We start from the raw sequence: 18,053 nt of genomic DNA on the forward strand, positions 1-18,053 counted from the left end.
TAGCTTATGCACCAGCATGGTGGAAGGGTGGAGTTAGAGCAGGAAAAGCAACTATTAGGAGGGTATAAGAAAGTGTAAGATAAAACAGCTTTGTTTCATACCCTCCTGTTGGATGCATTTAAGAACATAAGAATAGCCATACTGGGTCAGACCAACGGTCCATAGCCCAGTATCCTTTCTTCTGGTGGCCAGGTGCTTCAGAGGGAATGAACAGAACAAGCAATCATTAAGTGATCCATCCCCTGTCACCCATTCCCACCTTCTGGCAAACAGAAGCTAGGGACACTTCAGAGCATGGTTTTACATCGCTGCCTAAAATGGTTAATAGCCATTGATGGACCTATCCTCCATGAACTTATCCAGTTCTTTTTTGAATGCAGTTATAGTCTTGGCCTTCACAACATCTGGCAAAGAGTTCCACAGGTTGACTGTGTGTTGTGTGAAGAAATACTTCCTTTTCTTTGTTTTAAACCTATAGTTTATTCATAGCCCCTACCCTTGTCTCCCACTGTACAAAATTATACCAAATTATGATGGAGAAATGTACACGACTTTATACATCACGTCTGAATTTGGCCCTAAGACTTTCTGAGCAAAGACGGTAGCAACGGCCACATTGCCCCTTCTATGTACCTGTCAAGGGAGACTGGTAAAGAGGAAAACTGATAGGTTCCCTTTGTGCAGTATTCCCCCCACTGGTGGGGCAAAGCTTACCTTACACAAAATGATAAGGGTCTACGGTCCCCAGTACCTGGTGATCCCCTCAGAGGCCCTGTGCCTTGCACCAACTCCAGGGAACCTCATTCTCCTTTCCAGCTGCCCGGCAGTGCTGCTCAAATGGAGCCCTCCCAAATGATTCATACCCCTAGAACCTTGTCAAGGGAGATTCCATAGGATGGATGGCTCTGTGGAAAAGGTGCTGAATTATCTTTGTATAGGATTCCTCGCTGATATCTGGTGGAATGTTAAAAAACAATGCATGGATCCCTAACCCACTGGAGTTCATTATAGGTGGGGGGGCGTGGGGTGTCTGTTGCCACCAAGGAGCGTAGGGTATTGTACTTGTAGGAGGAATGATATGGCTCCTTGACATTGTGTTGAAGAAACCTGAGGGACGTTGGGGGATGTAAAGTGAAAATAGAAAAAAGGTGAGAAATAATTTTCCTTACAGTATACTGAAAATAGAAATAATCTGGACAATTACCGTAGCTGATTAATGACTGTCTGCATTTTGATGATTACCCCCAAAGAAGTGATAAATGTCCATATTACCTGTTCATCAGCTCTCAAATGGTACAGTAGCTCTCCTAATATGGCAATTATTTTTCAAAATCATACCCTGAATCTAAGGCATAAGGGTAAGGTGAGTTATCTTAAAATAGAGTGCATCAGATCAATAGATTCAAAGATGAGTAGGTTGTGTGGCTTTATGCAGTTTAAACATTTGTGCAGGGAGTCTACCCGCACAGAGTATTATTGACAGCTACAGATCAATGCTAATTTTTGATCATTTTCAACCTACAAAAACCTCTTGACCCTGTTATCACCTTTGGGGCACTTCAAGTAGTCAAAAGCAATCACAGTAGACCGGGTAAAACTGTCAGAATTCTTAAGACTCTGAGCAGTCTTGACCACCCTGTAGGAGCAGGCTACTCAGGAGAGGTTAGTCAAGAAGACATGCACATTGCATTCTGGATGCCACTGCCTTTCAGCTGCCTGAAAGACTATGCTAATTTGTTTCTGGACTTTAAGTGACTTCAGTGCTCATGAATTAAAAAATAAACAAACAAAAGAGGCAATCTGAAGTGAGTCTAAATGCATAAATTATTCATGCTTCATATTCCCTCATTTTATATTTTGAAAGTATGTTAAAACAAGTATGTTATTTTAAATAACTTTTCTTTGATCATAGTTTACAGTCAGAGCAGTGAAATTAGCTGGACAAAGTATTTATTGTTATCTGTTTATACTGCAACTCAAAATGTGCTAGATACTTTACAGCAGTGGTTCTCAATCAGGGATACCCACACCCCTGAGAGTATGCAGAGGTCTTCCAGGGGGTACATCAGCTCATCTAGATATTTGCGTAATTTTACAATGGACTACGTAAAAAGCACTAGTGAAGTCAGTACAAACTAAAATTTCATATAGACAATGACTTATTTATACTGCTTTAAATACGATACACTGAAATGTACGTACAGAATTTATATTCCAATTGATTTCTTTTATAATTACATGGTAAAAATGAGAAAGTCAGCAATTTGTCAGTAACAGCGTGCTGTGACACTTTTGTATTTTTATGTCTTATTTTCGAAGTAAGTAGTTTTTAAGTGAGGTGAAACTTGCGGGTATGCAAGAGAAATTAGCCTCCTGAAGAGGGTCTGTAAAGGTTGAGAACCACTGCTTTACAGAACACACAGAAGGATGTGGTCCCTATGTGGAGTAGACTTCAAAGTTGTGCAAGGATGTGGCTACAGAGACCGGAGGTCATCCTCCATTTTTGAAGGTGTGGTTCTGGACTGCCGGGGGCAGAACAGACTGTGGCTAGCTGCATCTTTCAGCAAGAGTTGGTCAGAAATTTTCTGACAAAACAGTTCAGTTGGAAAATGCCAGCACACCAAACCTAAGTTTTTTCACAAAAGTGAGTCAGGTATGATTAACTTTCTCCAAACCACTTCTGAAACCTGCCTGGTTCCCTGGCAGCTCTCTGCCATGCGCTCTGCCCAGGGACTGGGGACCACAGGCTTTGAGGGTCTGTAGCTCCAGGGCAGTCAGCATGGCAGGGTTTTCAGGCTCACTGTCCTGGAGCCAGACTCCGGGAAGTCCTGGGAGGCCCAGCTCCAGCCAGGGCTCTGAGGATATGTCTGTACTGCAGCTGAGAAATGTGATTCCGATTGTGGGTAGACAGACTCACAGTAGCTCAGCTTGAGCTAGCATGCTAAAAAGGGCATTGTTGATATCGCTGCCCAAGTCCAAGCCTGCCAAATCCCCTGGCCCAAGCTTGCACGGCTAGCCCAAGCCACCGCCAGTGCTGCAACATCCACGTTGCTATTTTTAGTGCGCTAACTTGAACCAAGCTGGTGCAAGTCTCTCTGCCTGCGCTGGGACTCTCACCTCCCAGCTGCAGTACAGGCATGCGCTCAGAGTCAAGGCTCCAGGAGCCTGGAAATTCTGGGGGCTCTCGGGGCTTACAGCTGGCAGTCAAGTAACTTTACTCGCATGAGTAGCCCCCAGTAAATCTAACAGGAGCACTGCTGATGTGAATACAGTTAATTAAACACCTACGTGTTTGCAGGATTAAGCCTAACGTAATGACCTAGTGACTGAGAATAATAAGCCATAAACAGCAAGGATGGGAAGGACAGTGGTTACAGCCATCAGATCTCATGGTTACTCAGTTATGGTTTGCAAACATCTTGATGTTTGTTAGTTTTTAATGGTGAATGAATTCACTCCTTGTAGGCAATATGGAAGCAGTGGATATTTGAATGTGGAGAGTGGGTGGCTTTGCAAACAAGGATTGGGAGGGTGTTCCATGCAATGGCCTTGATCCTGCAATCTGATCCACAGGTGTTGACTTCTGATCTGCAGGGGTGAACTCTTACGATGATAAAGAGTTCCACTGAAGTGGGTTTCGTTCTCAGTGGGCAGAGGGGGTCCGCCTGTGTGAATCAGATTGCAAAGTCAAGACCATAGGGACTGCATGAGCTAGACCCAGAGTTGGAAGGAGTGATGAGAATGCTGTTCCTGGTTTTAAGAAATACCCCATTCTGTACTTAAATATCCCCAAAGATTGCTGTGATACACTTCGTGAGATGTAGTGTGATTGGCCGTTACTATAGAATACCATAATATTTGTGAACTAAAAATCATGTGAAAGAATGTCAAATACTATTAAATTAAAGACATTATCATTAAAACATTATTCCACCCTCTTTCCAGTGTTATAAAGATCAACTTTTGATCTGAGTCATTGGGGGGATGTGCGGGATAAAGCCTTAGCAGCCTATTCCAGGAGAACTTCTCCCTAGCATGTTTTAAAAAAAATAATACCTGTAAACATTTTGCTCTTCAAGAAGTGTCTGTAGGAGCCAGGGATCAAGCCATCCCTGGCAAGAATGGTTTTGCAGTCTCCAGAGGACAGGATGAACCACAGGCAGGGAAATCCCTCCATCTCTGTTTTAGTTCAAACACTGGGGAGGACTATAAATAATTAAACATTAGGAGTTAGTGGGAAAGCTATAGAGGATTAGTGGAGCAATGCAATTTTTCTTTTTATTTAAGAAAATTCTCTATTTTGTAGCATTGTTGCCACTAGAACCGTCCCCTGATTGTATGGTTGACAAGAAGCAGAGCCATTGATTTTTGTCTGATGCTTATATTCCTGTGTTTGAACCTTCCACAAGCCTTTGTGTAACAACTCAGAAGCGATAATTTAATGTCATGTGGTCCCTCCTCTCCCCGCCCCCCGAACCATTGGATGTAAATTTTAGGCTTTTAAAAGTTCTGTTTTAAAGGCTATTAGATAACTTGTCCTCATAAAAACTATTAATACAGACCACAGCCAATTGTAAAGCTAATTTTAATCATGTTTTGTGCCAACATAATTTCTGATGCCAGATTTTTATGCCAAGCATGAACTTCAATTTGAGCTCTGTACTTTAACCTACAGTTCATAATTTTGTATTCAGCTGTATAGGGGTTTGGCTGTGGCAGTTTGAATGCTTCCACTTTCAAGGATCTAAGCCATAAATGTTTATTAAAAGAATCTATAATGAAATCAGTTTTGTTATTTTTTTAATGGCTGCCTTGAGTATGTTGGATGACTGAATGCAGGTTGTTAATCATTAAGTACTCACGTTACAAAAAGCGTTTGATAGTATTGCCATCTAGGGGCTGAACTAAATTCTCCATACTGAAATAAACTGTAATTGAACAGGTGCTGCTATTGACACTATACATATGTTTTTGCTTTATAGCCCACATGCTTTCCATGTTTCTTATGACAAAAGATATCTCTAAATGTCCCACAGCAGCCAACACTTTTCTATATATAATCTGTTCGAGGTGATTGCTATTTGCATTTGAGCTTATGCTTTTTTGGCAGTGATGACTGGGAATTCCTAACAAGAAATTATATATTTTTTTGCATTATTAATCTTGTCAGTGTTTGCCCTGTTTAACGGGAAGAGGAATCATTTATCAGAAAAATATGTTTATCATTTGTATTTGTGTCATCTTCAGATTTAATATTCATAATGGTCATTCGGATGTGGTGCTGTATTTATCTAAAGCACTAACTCCTTGTGGGGAAATAACTATTTAAATATTTATGATCTAACTTTTAATATTTAAAAAAGAAATTAATATTTCTGTAAAATTTGTATCAGTCTGGTAGCTTAACAAATGTTTAAATATTAAACAATTTCTAGTGTTAACATTTAACAACTTAATATGACTTATTGAAGCAAGGAAATTGACTTTAGCAGTTTTTGCTACATAAAGGAAACTAAATTATCAGTCCTTTTCCTGACATCTATGTAATCAATGCAAAAGCAGAATTAAATATATTAGTGGCCAATGGAGAAACTCCCCCAGTCCCCGATGAGATTTATATCAAAATTTGTTAGTCCTCCTGCTTATTTCCAGCCATCTTCTCTTCAAAGTGGGTTTTTCAAATTGTTCTCTATATTTCTGTACGCTACACAGGCCATCATTTTAAGGAAATTCAGAGACCCAAGTACATCTTATCTTGAACTTGTTGTTGGGTAACATCTTAACCATGTGACTTATGGGAGACATTTTACTCCATTTCTAATGGTGATTTAAGCTTGGGGATTGTTATATTTTCAAAATGGGAACCAAACTATGCACTCAGTGATGCTGGTGTACATCCAGATTACATTGCTTTAATTTGCCAGAACATTATGTGATACCAGTCAGTATGGTAATTACATGATTCCTGAATACACTATTGGGGGCGGGGGGGGGTGTTATTAGGGTGACCAGATGTCCCGATTTTATATGGACAGTCCTTACCCCCATCCTGATTTTTCACACTTGCTGTCTGGTCACCCTGTGTGTGTTGTACAAAGAGAGCCACTGTGACTAGCGTAGTACAGATCCTAGAGAGCCTTCAAAGTGATGGCCACTCTGGTCCTGATGCAGCACAGCATTTGAGCACATGCTTAATTTTAAGCATGTATGGAACTACTACTCACATGCTTAAAGTTGAGCATGTGCATAAGTGCTTTGCTAGATAAGGGTCAGAGTGCTCTGCACCTTGCAGAATTGAGCTTACTTAGAAGATCTGCGCCCTACAAACCACAAGAGTTTCTATTTAAGGCTTATCTGCAGTAATGCACATTCAGTGAGCCCAGCTGCCAGATGTGTTACTCTGTGAAATGATTGTGATATCTCTAGAGTCAGAGCACCAGTTGCCCAGTCCAATGCTGGTGTAAACCACAAACACTGATTATTGCCATTTAAACTAAATGAGGTAATGTCTTGTTTTCCTGCTGCAGGGAACAAAGCATCAGGCTCACTTGTTTGGACTGAAACCTTTTACTATGTATCACATTAACGTTGTGGCTGTAAACAACGCTGGCCAAGTTTCGAGTCCCTGGACTTCTGTGACCACGCTAGAAGCTTCACCAAGTGGTCTGAGCAACTTCACTGTAGAGAAAAAAGAGAATGGCAGGGCATTGTTAATTAAATGGTCAGAGCCTTCCAAACCCAATGGAGTAATTAAGGTAATCTTTATCCTGAAACCTCGTTCATCACAGTTTAAAGGAAAATGCCAAATATCATGTCTGAAAACTTTTGCTAAAATTCACTAGACTTAAAAAGGAGTTATTTGAAGACACCCATCCCACCCGACCCCACACACACACACAACTGCGCAAGCATGGTGTGGTGAAGAGACTGTCTGAGCAATGCTTACTTTCTAGGTAAATGCAAATTCAGATATTTATTGCTACATATTGCTACATTTCTTGCAACTGTGAGTATCTAGAACACTGAAGAAATCCTGCCCTTCAAAGTCACGGGAAATAATATTTTAAAAGCTATGTTTTCAGGCCTAATGAGTTTAATATCGCTCTTCATTATATAGAAAACCCACATTAGGTTTTGTTACAACAAAGTTCAATAGAAATCTTGCTATGAAGTTTGGGGGTTTCTTTTAAACAGTTTTTGTTGGGGTGTAAATATTAACCTGCAATGGCCCTTACCTTATGGTATTTGAGAGCCCTGAAATGAAACTGACTAGAAAGTAAATATAATCAAAAGTGAAACTGACTAGTATATTTTCACTGCCCAAGATGAGTGAAATCCAAAAAGCAAACAAAGCATCATTAATTGTGAAAAGTAGGTTAAAATATTCTTTCAGCGTTAACAAGCTAAAATGTTGTTAATAAGGAGTTAAGGAAATTAGTTTCTGGATCACAAGTTAATAATCCTTATTAAGTTATGAAGATAAACATTGTATCTAAATAAGTATCTCACCTAGAATTAATTTTCAAATTCTCCAACTGATGATTTCCCTTTCTTTCTTTTTTTCTCTCTCAGACATACAATATTTTAAATGACGATAATATGGAATATAGTGGTTTATCTCGTCAATTCCTGTTTAGACGCCTGGAGCCTTTCACACTGTATACTCTAGTACTTGAGGCTTGCACTGTGGCAGGTTGCACTCGCTCTTCACCACAGCCAGTCCAAACAGATGAAGCACCCCCTGCGTCTCAGCTGGCACCTGTAATCCAGTCAGTTAATGCTACCAACATTGAACTGAGCTGGTCTGAACCAATTAATGCAAATGGAAAAATAATTCACTATGAAGTTATTCACAGATGCACAAAAGAAAATGCTTCAGGGAACAGAGCAACAACAGAAGAGAAAATTGTTTTCACAGAATATAACACTGAAAATAAAACATTTAAATATAATGATAAAGGTTTACAGCCATGGACAAGGTATGAATATAAAATACGTGCATGGAATTCAGTGGGCTATACTGATAGCTCTTGGTCAGTAGCAAAGACTAGTCAAGCTGCTCCTAAAGGTCTTGCTACACCTAGGTTAACCTATGTATCGGTTAACCCCCATAAAGTGCTCATTTCATGGCTCTCCCCCGAAGAACCAAATGGTGTTCTCCAATCATATCGGCTCCACAAAAATGAGGTTTTGTATCCTTTCAGCTTTGATGCTACTACTTTCAACTATATGGATGAAGACTTACAGCCTTATTCAGTGTACAGTTATGCAATAGTTGCTTGTACAATGGGAGGCTGCTCTACCAGTGAACCAGCCAAAATCCAAACTCTAGAGGCAGCTCCAGCATTAGTGAACCCTCCATCTCTGCAGGCTATCAGTGCCACTCAGATTAATGCGTCTTGGTCACCGCCCCAGATTCAAAATGGAGAAATCACGAAGTACATATTAAAATTAAGTGATGAAGAGTATTATGTTGGGAGAGGTTTATCCAGACTGATTTCAAACCTACAGCCTTGCACACAGTATGATTTCACCCTGGTTGCCTGTACTAATGGAGGCTGCACATCTAGCGTATCCCAATCTGTTTTGACGAAGGAGGCTCCACCACTAAATATGGAAGCCCCCACGTTGCGAGTCACAGGATCAGAGTCAATAGAAATCACCTGGAAAACCCCAGCTAATTCTAATGGCAAAATCAGAAGTTATGAGCTGAGGAGGGATGGAGCTCTTATTTATTCAGGTCTGGAAACTCGGTACCTTGACTTCACGCTAACACCAGGCATGGAATACCGCTACGATGTAACTGCAAATAATAGTCAAGGAAGCACCACTAGCCCACCAGCTAAAATTAGAACCCACCCTTCTGCTCCATCTGGAATGGTACCTCCTCGACTGCAGGCATGGGCCCCAAAGGAGATTTTGGTGGCCTGGGATCCTCCGACAAAAGTCAATGGTGATATAAAAAATTACACAATCTCTATTCGCGAGCCTGCTGAAACGGGAAAGAAAACTGTTGACTTTGACACCTCTCACATTTCTTTTGTTAGACAGTCCTACGTTGCAGCAGACCTAAAACCCTACCACAGGTAAGTTCTGAATACTTAGTTTTGTTGAATGAATATCACAGGATCATTCAAAAAGTTTGAGACTGGGTTACTATTTAAACCTGTCCTAAAGAATGAAAAAGGAGGTTTGAGGGGGGACCTTACATTTTCTTCAGTCGAACAGATGGTCAGATCCCCAAAGTTCTCATTCCCACAAAGTCCGCACTAAGACAAGATAAATAAAAATCAATTGTCTACCTTTTCAGTAGAGTATGCAAGAGACAGCTTGGGGCTCCTTTGCAGACTCAAGCTCAAAGCCCTGCCCAAACCCCACACTTTTGGAAGGCAGTTGTGTTCAAGAATAGTTTTTCCTTGTTTTGTAAACCAAATTAAAATATAAAACAAAGATCTGTGGGGCAGTTCATCTCTGGTGTATCTGCACTAAGGACAGTTGAGTTATACCAGGGATGAATTTGTTTTTTGTGTGTTTAAAGCACAGACTTGCTGTTCAGATTTTAGAGCAAGCTATATTTAAAATAGTGTACCAGATTTAAGTGAGAACAAACTTGCTTGTTTTTGTAAAAGTATCTTTTATTCAAATTCTTGATTATTTAATCACCACCTCTTATCTATTTGTGTAGCAGTTTGTTTTTATTCCTTAAATTGTCGACAACTCTTTCTACAAGGTACCTGTAAATAATCTAAATCCTAAGAGAGAGTAATAATATGGTATAGTTAATGTTTTGTAAAATCAAGGCAATAGTCCAAAAAGGCAAAGATTATATGGCTCTTCAAGTACTTTCAATTCAGCTATTATTGTAATTTAGTGATGTTGACCGTTTGATCTCCCTGTGATATTATCTCTGATATGTAAAGAAGGAAATGGAGGCCTCATCAGTATATAATTTCTTGGAAGCTTTGGAGTCTGGTTTTCATGCTTTAGCTTGAGCCATTCCCTGGGAGCTCTGCTGGGCCATGTTACAGCAGCAAAGGGCCAATGACTTTATGCTAATAAATCCACTTTGTAATACCGAATACCTCCAACCTGGCCTTCTGCACCCAAACAAAGACCTTTCTGGCCAACATTAACCCAGTTACATGTTGGTTTATCAATCATCAAGATGCCTCAATCCCAGCCAGAAAAATTTAACTCACTCAATCAATTATTTTTGTCTTGGACCTGGTCTCTTGCCATTTGGAATGGTGTATCTGTGTGTGTCTCTATTTGATTAATGTTTTCCTTCCTTCCTTTTTTTTTAATGTGATCTGTTTGTGTCTTTAATACTCTCTCCAGCTGATCATTTACAGAATAGCTGTCAGTCAGCCTTGGAAACCTGTCCCCCTCAATGCGACTGACCTCTGAGCACATGCTCAGTGAAACTTGTCACTACCAGGCCTCACTCTCCAAACTTGGACATAGGGGAAACAGGATATAAATTCTGTCTGAGTGAGGCAGATCGAGTGGAAGATTGCTGTGCTCTGTGGTCAATGGAGACATTTTTATCTCCTGAGTCTGTATGACAACGGGTGGGTCACAATGTCCATATAATTTCTCTGGCAAGCACTTGTGGAAGACATGTTTTCTGTTTAATACAAAGAAATGGCAGACTGAGAGAAATTAAAAGCAGACATTTCACTTTAAATGGCAACGTAAACACTACTGCATCACATTTTCATTAATAATGACCCTGTCCAACAGCCCTTTCTCGTCTGGGCGGTCCCATTTATTTTACTCACACAAATGAGGACAGCCACATGAGGGTTGCAAGATCAGACCCACAAGAGGAAATTACATCATCCCTTCACCACGTTAATGTGAGTTGCTTTCTTCCTCAAAAATATGGACACAAATAAAGGAAAACTCCTCTCTTTCTAAACAACCTTAATTGATTCTGATCTTATGTGTAGTGCATATGTACAGTTGTAATGCTCTTATTGACTGGTTTCCGATTTGTGTTTCCACAGATATGAAGTACAAGTTCAAGCATGCACATTGCAGGGATGCGCTAATAGTGAATGGGCATCCATACAGACTCTGGAAGCACCCCCTGAAAAGCAGCCTTCCCCTCTCATAGAGATGCAGACAAGCTCTGATGGATTCCAGTCATTCGCGTCTATTCTGTGGACTGGTCCCCAGCAGCCAAATGGGAAAATTTTATATTATGAGCTTTACCGAAGACAAGCAACTCATTCCCACATAAATTTAGACCTGGTGCTTGTTTATAATGGGACTTTAACATCCTTCAAAGATGCCAAGTTGCTGCCTTATACAGAATATGAATATCAGGTATGAAATGAAGTAAGTTAGCTACAAGGTGTACAGATGTAATTAAGACTTCAGTACACTTCAATAATAAGAGATGCTTGTTCATTATAATTATAAAATACGTTTCAATTTTAATTAAAAAGAAAAGGAGTACTTGTGGCACCTTAGAGACTAACCAATTTATTTGAGCATAAGCTTTCGTGAGCTACAGCTCACTTCATCGGATGCATACTGTGGAAAATACAGAAGATGTTCTTATACATACAAACCATGAAAAAATGGGTGTTTACCACTACAAAAGGCTTTCTCTCCCCCACCCCACTGGTAAAAGCTATTACCAGCAGGAGAGTGGGGTGGGGGGAGAGAAAACCTTTTGTAGTGGTAAACACCCATTTTTTCATGGTTTGTATGTATAAGAACATCTTCTGTATTTTCCACAGTATGCATCCGATGAAGTGAGCTGTAGCTCACGAAAGCTTATGCTCAAATAAATTGGTTAGTCTCTAAGGTGCCACAAGTACTCCTTTTCTTTTTGCGAATATAGACTAACACGGCTGTTACTCAGAAACCTGTCAAATTTAATTGAATTTTAATTTTAATAGTATTGTACTTAAACAATTACTGCACATTTATTTAAAATAGATCAGACCTTGCAGGTAACATTCCATAAGGAATAAATTCATTCAATGCTCTTTTTTCATTTCTTAATCAAAATCATTAATTCCAATTTGTGTGCATTTGTCCATCACTTTAGAGGTACCACCTTATTTTGAAGTGCCAGTTGCTAAAGGGTAACTTGGTCTTGTTAGTAGCTTTATTTCAAATGTGCAAATATTTTTATTTTTACTGTTGCATTAGATTACCTTTTATCGTATGGAAGGGGGATGGGCTGGTTTTGTTAGTGGACTATTTTATTTTAGGTGGTAGGATTACAAATATATGTCTCACGGTACATTTAAAAGTTAATTTACTGTTGGTGGGTTATTTTTATTTTGTATGTTCATATTCATTTTGTACTTGTTACTTTTCTTTTGAGGTTAAAGGTCCAGCTAGGGGACCAATTCTGCTACTTTTGCTGAGTTTGAATACTATTTTACCTCACTATGCAAATGGTTCCATTTAAATCAATGTGACTGTTTGCAGAGTAAGGTACCACTCAGTGAGTGTGAGTAAGGGTTGCAGAAATGGGCCTTCTAAAGTAGTCCTCTTTGATTGCAAAAGTCCCATGACACTGAGGCAGGTGACTTTCTTTAGCCTGTGGTTGTTTTCCATTAATGTCAAAATCACATATCCCTGCATATTGTTCCTTTATCACACAGGATTGCTAGTAATCTATGGCCATATTTGATTTCACATCTGTGCATGTCACTTCCATTGGCCCCCAGTAATGTATCATTTTCTGAAATTCAGTTCATGTTTTCATATGAATCTGGTGAGTTTACACCCTCACCAAAAACTAGCCCTGAATGTGTTAGCAGTAAATGTAAATATGTGTAGTTTCATAGCAAAGTGATCACATTTTCACAGATATGAACCAGTACTCTCCTCTGCCGCATAACAGGACACCAGTGGGTCCTCACTCTTGGTTAAGTGCCGCATGATATATTGTGAGTTTTGAGATCTTCATTACGCCATGAATCTCTCCCTCTTTTTTGCTTAAGTAAATGGATTTTTTGAACTTCAAGAACTGTTTTGATTTGAGATGAAAGCTGATGTATTCACAGGGCCACGCTGTTGAACTGTTGAGATTTTCCCTCCTCCCCACCCTGTTCATCTAAGTGGGCATCTGTTTCACATATCAGAGCCTTTTGCAGCTCTGTTCAACTGCTATGCTAGTGCAGTGTTCTTCTTGCTGGTTTGGGCCCATACAGAGTTATTTCTAAGGAACTACATTGTTAATATGAACAACACAATCTGTCAAGACAGCCCGACTATGCCTTGAGGAAGGAATACAATGGCTTTCCTTGTCATTGAGCTCCAGTGGCTCCACAATGGTCAGGGAAAGAACCACAAAGGAACAAGAATGTCAAGAATGACAGAAATGGGTTTGGAATGATAGCAGAGAAATGGATTCACTACAGTGTGTTTAGAAAGATCTTTATTACCAATATGATGATCTAGATCATCTTTTCTTTTTACTCTGCTGTTGCTGAGATCAGTGAGAGAGATCCTAGATAGCCCCAGGTTGAGAAATGTCATGACTTCCATTAGTTTTGTTCTGAGGAAAAGGACTGGTATCTCTGAGCAGAGTGTTTCCAGTCACGAATGATAGGGCTCCAATTACTGGATTTCCTACTGTTGCTAATAATATAACTCCTTCCTTAAACCTCAGTGAACTGAACAGCACTAGGGACGCTGCAAGGGTTCTTTCCAAAACAGAACATACCACTTAAAGGCTGGAAACGTTTCACGCTTAAAATACTTGAGGAAATATTTTCCTGCAATTAATCCTTTTTTGACCAAAACTGTTAAACCTTTACTGGCAACTGCGTGTGTGTCAGGGATGAAGTCTATGCATTTGTGGATCAAGTATTGGTGTGTATTTGTATTCAGGTTTTCCTTTTTCAGATGTTCTTTAATGCCTCAGGGACCCATATGGACCCACAGTAATGTGAAATCTGTTCGCCTCACGCTATATTAATTTCTTGATGGTAAAATTGCTCTAAAGAATACCAGATCTCATCACTTAACGTGGCCCTGCATGTGCCCTAAGGCATTTAAAAAATCCTCAAAAAGGGAAACCCAAGGGCAAGTGTGTGGGGGCGGGGGAGGTGGGAGAGGAGTTACACTAGAAAATAGTGGCGATTCTCCTCTAGCTGAAGAGCTGGAGCCCTTTATTTTCTGAGCTGAAAGTCCTAGGCTCTCTTCCTGATGCCACAGTTTAGCTTACTGCTACGTTGCCTTTGTGTTTGCCACCACAGATTCATAAGATGGATATCCCCTTGCTTTTTCAAATGACTACAGTTCCACCTTCGTTAGCCCCCCCCCCCCCCCCCCCGGCCTAGATGCTGCATTGCCTCTTCATGCTTCCAACACTTTACCAAAAATACTTGAATGCGCATTGTGTTCTTCCGTGCACCAGCCTTTAATTACTTGGTATCTCAATCAGAAGCTCAATCAGTATGGCTTTCAAGTTGTTTTTCATAGCACAGAGACTGTTTGAGTCAAGGGTTTTAATGATTTATTGATGATGTCTGACTCAGGTTGTCTGTATGTTCTAATTTTTCTGGATGGAAGTGCTGCACTTGAGGCAGGAAAAAACTGTCTTTTATTTTGGTTCCACTCCATAACTGGGCTGGGCTATCTGGCAAGGCCCTGAATTGGTTTTGTTCCTTCTCGGCCAGCAGCAATTAATTTTGTTCCAGTGAGAGATTTGTGTGTGTGTGTTCCTCTTCTGCTGATGTCACTTGTGCATCCCTCTGGGATCTGTTCGTAGCCCTTCCATTGTTGACAATTTATATGTTGCCTGTGAGACAAATTATTCATAAGTATAGGGCTTGGCTTTCACTATTATGCTGATGAAACCCAGATTTATATTTCACTTAAGCACAGTATTGATTCTGCTGTCTCTGCATTGGAGGCTTGTTTGCTGGACATAAAACTTTAAATGCAACTAAATTTCCTCCAGCTGAATGCAGATAAAATCAAACCTCTGTGACTGGGCCCACTGCAGCACCTCTAGAAATATTGTTAGTTACCAGGATTCAGTGTGATGGATATAACATTAACATCTAATCTGAGGTCAGAAATTTTGGTGGCATTCTTTTCTGCTGATGTTTTACTGGAAACTCATATGATTGGGCCTGCCCATCAGCCCTGCGGGTAGTGTTTTATAAGGGAAGATCAGGGGAACTTTTCAAAAGTACCCGAGTGATTTAGGACCTGCATCCCTAGTTTTTGGCTCTGTGGATGAGGGGAAAGCAGTAGACGTGTTATTCCTTGACTTTAGCAAAGCTTTTGATACAGTCTCCCACAGTATTCTTGCCAGCAAGTTAAAGAAGTATGGGCTGGAAGAATGGACTATAAGGTGGATAGAAAGCTGGCTAGATCCTCTGGCTCAACGGGTAGTGATCAATGGCTCCATGTCTAGTTGGCAGCCGATATCAAGCAGAGTCGGTCCTGGGGCTGGTTTTGCTCAATATCTTCATTAATGATCTGGACGATGGCGTGGACTGCACCGTCGGCAAATTTGCAGATGACACTAAACTGGGAGGAGTGGTAGATATGCTGGAGGGTAGGGATTGGATAGAGAGGAACCTAGACAAATTAGAGGATTGGGCCAAAGGAAATCTGATGAGGTTCAACAAGGACAAGTGCAGAGTCCTGCACTTAGGACGGAAGAATCCCAGGCACCGCTACAGACTAGGGACCGAATGGCTAGGCAGCAGTTCTGCAGAAAAGGACCTAGCGGTTACAGTGGACAAGAAGCTGGATATGAGTCAACAGTGTGCTCTTGTTGCCAAAAAGGCTACATTTTGGGCTGTGTAAGTAGGAGCATTGCCAGCAGATCGAGAGACGCGATCATTCCCCTCTATTCAACATTGGTGAGGCCTCATCTGGAGTACTGTGTCCAGTTTTGGGCCCCACACTACAAGAAGGATGTGGAAAAATTGGAAAGCGTCCAGCGGAGAGCAACAAAAATGATTAGGGGACTGGAACACATGACTTACGAGGAGAGGCTGAAGGAACTGGGATTATTTAGTCTGCAGAAAAGAAGTATGAGGGGGGATTTGATTGCTGCTTTCAACTACCTGAAAGGGGATTCCAAAGAGGATGGATCTAGACTGTTCCTTCTAGTGGTAGCAGAAGACAGAACAAGGAGTAATGGTCTCAAGTTGCAGTGGGGGAGGTTTAGGTTGGATATTAGGAAAAAAATTTTCACTAGGAGGGTGGTGAAGCACTGGAATGCGTTACCTAGGGAGCTGGTGGAATCTCCTTCCTTTTAGGTTTTTAAGGTCAGGCTTGACAAAGCCGTGGCTGGGATGATTTAGTTGGGGATTGGTCCTGCTTTGAGCAGGGGGTTAGACTAGATGACCTCCTAAGGTCCCTTCCAACCCTGATATTCTATGATTCTTAGGTACTTAGGGGCCCAAGGCTAATTGAAAGTCAATGGGACCTAGGCTTCTAAGTGCATGTATCACTTTTGAAAATGGGACTTAAGCTCCTAAATCACTAAGGGCCAGATTTTAAAGGTGATTAGGTGCCAAAGGATGCAGATAGGACCGAGCTGGATTTTCAAAAGGGCCTATGTACCTAACTTCCTACAGATTGGGAATTAGACACTAGGCACTTTTGAAAATCCCACTAGGTACATATATACTCCTTTAGGCACTTAAATACCTTTATAAATCTGGCCATTAGGTGCTTTTGAAAATTTTATCCCATATCCTCAGCTGGTATAAACCAGTGTAGCTCCATGGACTTCGACAGACCTATCCTGACCTACACCAGCTGAGGATCTCGTGCAGCATGTTTAGTCTCTTGCTTCCTAGCCCTTTGGACTGGGAGCACTCTGGAGACAGCATGCCCAGACCCTTGGGAGGAGAGAGCATTGAATGTTGCTTTACAGCAGCCCATCTGGCCAGTCTAAGAGCAGCAATGGTTCATCCAGTTCTTCTCAGATGAAGGACAGTGTCTGTGGTGAGCACATGTAAGAGGGGGAGCTTAGTTCTTTTCTGTTCGACAGCAGAGTTATTGGTGTATAATGTATTCGCCCTGCTCCTCAGAAAGGTTGTGGTACTTTGGTCCACCTCACCATAACCCCTGAATTATGCAGGAGTTCCAGGACAGATACTTGGAACTTCATTTTTCTGGTATTCTCTGGCCCCTTTCTTCACCTTAATGTTTCTTTCTTGGCTTAGGGACACATCCTGCTCTCCCCTCTGCAAATCCTAACTATCCAAAGGGCAGCAGAAACAAAATTGTTCAGCTCCCCAACAAGGATGGAAGGAGCCCTTACTAGGAACCCTTACCCCTACATGTGGAGCTGTGCTCTGTGGGAAATACACAAGGGGTGTTGGGGGCTGCTGGATCTGCAGCTACGAAGACACATCAGTCTACCAATTTCTCCAGGGAGGGAGGCTGCAGCAGCCACTGAGGGTTCTATCCATCTCTGACTGCTGCAGAGCACTCTTGCTCACAGGTCATTTATTAGGGCTATATGAAGGGTTCGGGAAATGCACTTTGAAAAATACCTGAGAAAGTGGAGAAGCATGTTTTGGCTGCTCCTACAGGACCTTCGAAGGTAGATACAGTTGTATTCCTAATGTTGTTCGGGGGCAGGTTGTTTTGTAAGTTTGTTTAGCTGCTTGTATAATGTTGCTAAGGTAGTGGAACATCCGACTACGGAAAATACGAAGCATTTGAATCCTCTTGATTGCTTCAAGAAATGATGGTTGTAGTCCTTTGTTTGCTGGCCTGTCTGACAATTTTTTGGCTCAGCTCCAGTTTCTGGTGCTTAGTCCCTGACAAATAACTAAGCAACTCTTCTGGCTTAAAATGGGGTGAAATAAGGGCTGGATCTCTCACTGGCCAGTGTTGGATTTTCAGCAATTGGAAATAACCCTCACCTTTTGTCTCACTTCTTCCCGTTCAGCCTTTCAGCTCATCTTTTCCTCTTCCATCCCTGCCAGAAAGATGCAATAAAATGTGATGTCATACATTAAATAAAAATTATTTCTTTCTCTCTGTTCCTTCACTCAGAAGAGCAGATTTTCTCATAAGATTTTTGATTTTTGATACTT

The 18,053-nt window shown here is 41.0% G+C and overlaps 1 protein-coding gene across 2 annotated transcripts in view; it reads left to right on the forward strand.

The window, feature by feature from the left end:
- USH2A (usherin) overlaps nt 1-18,053 on the forward strand; it is a gene marked incomplete at its 5' end in the record, with an annotated part of 586,511 nt that overhangs the window by 536,178 nt on the left and 32,280 nt on the right. For both annotated transcript variants that reach the window (XM_084623291.1, XM_084623290.1), the window contains 3 exons: nt 6,528-6,755; nt 7,573-9,086; nt 11,010-11,331. In XM_084623291.1, the coding sequence (XP_084479417.1) occupies nt 6,528-6,755; nt 7,573-9,086; nt 11,010-11,331 (2,064 nt within the window). The remainder of the gene's footprint in view (nt 1-6,527; nt 6,756-7,572; nt 9,087-11,009; nt 11,332-18,053) is intronic.

This window comes from Lepidochelys olivacea (genome assembly GCF_965140295.1).
Source record: "Lepidochelys olivacea isolate rLepOli2 genome assembly, chromosome: 3".
Taxonomy (NCBI): Eukaryota; Metazoa; Chordata; order Testudines; family Cheloniidae; genus Lepidochelys; species Lepidochelys olivacea.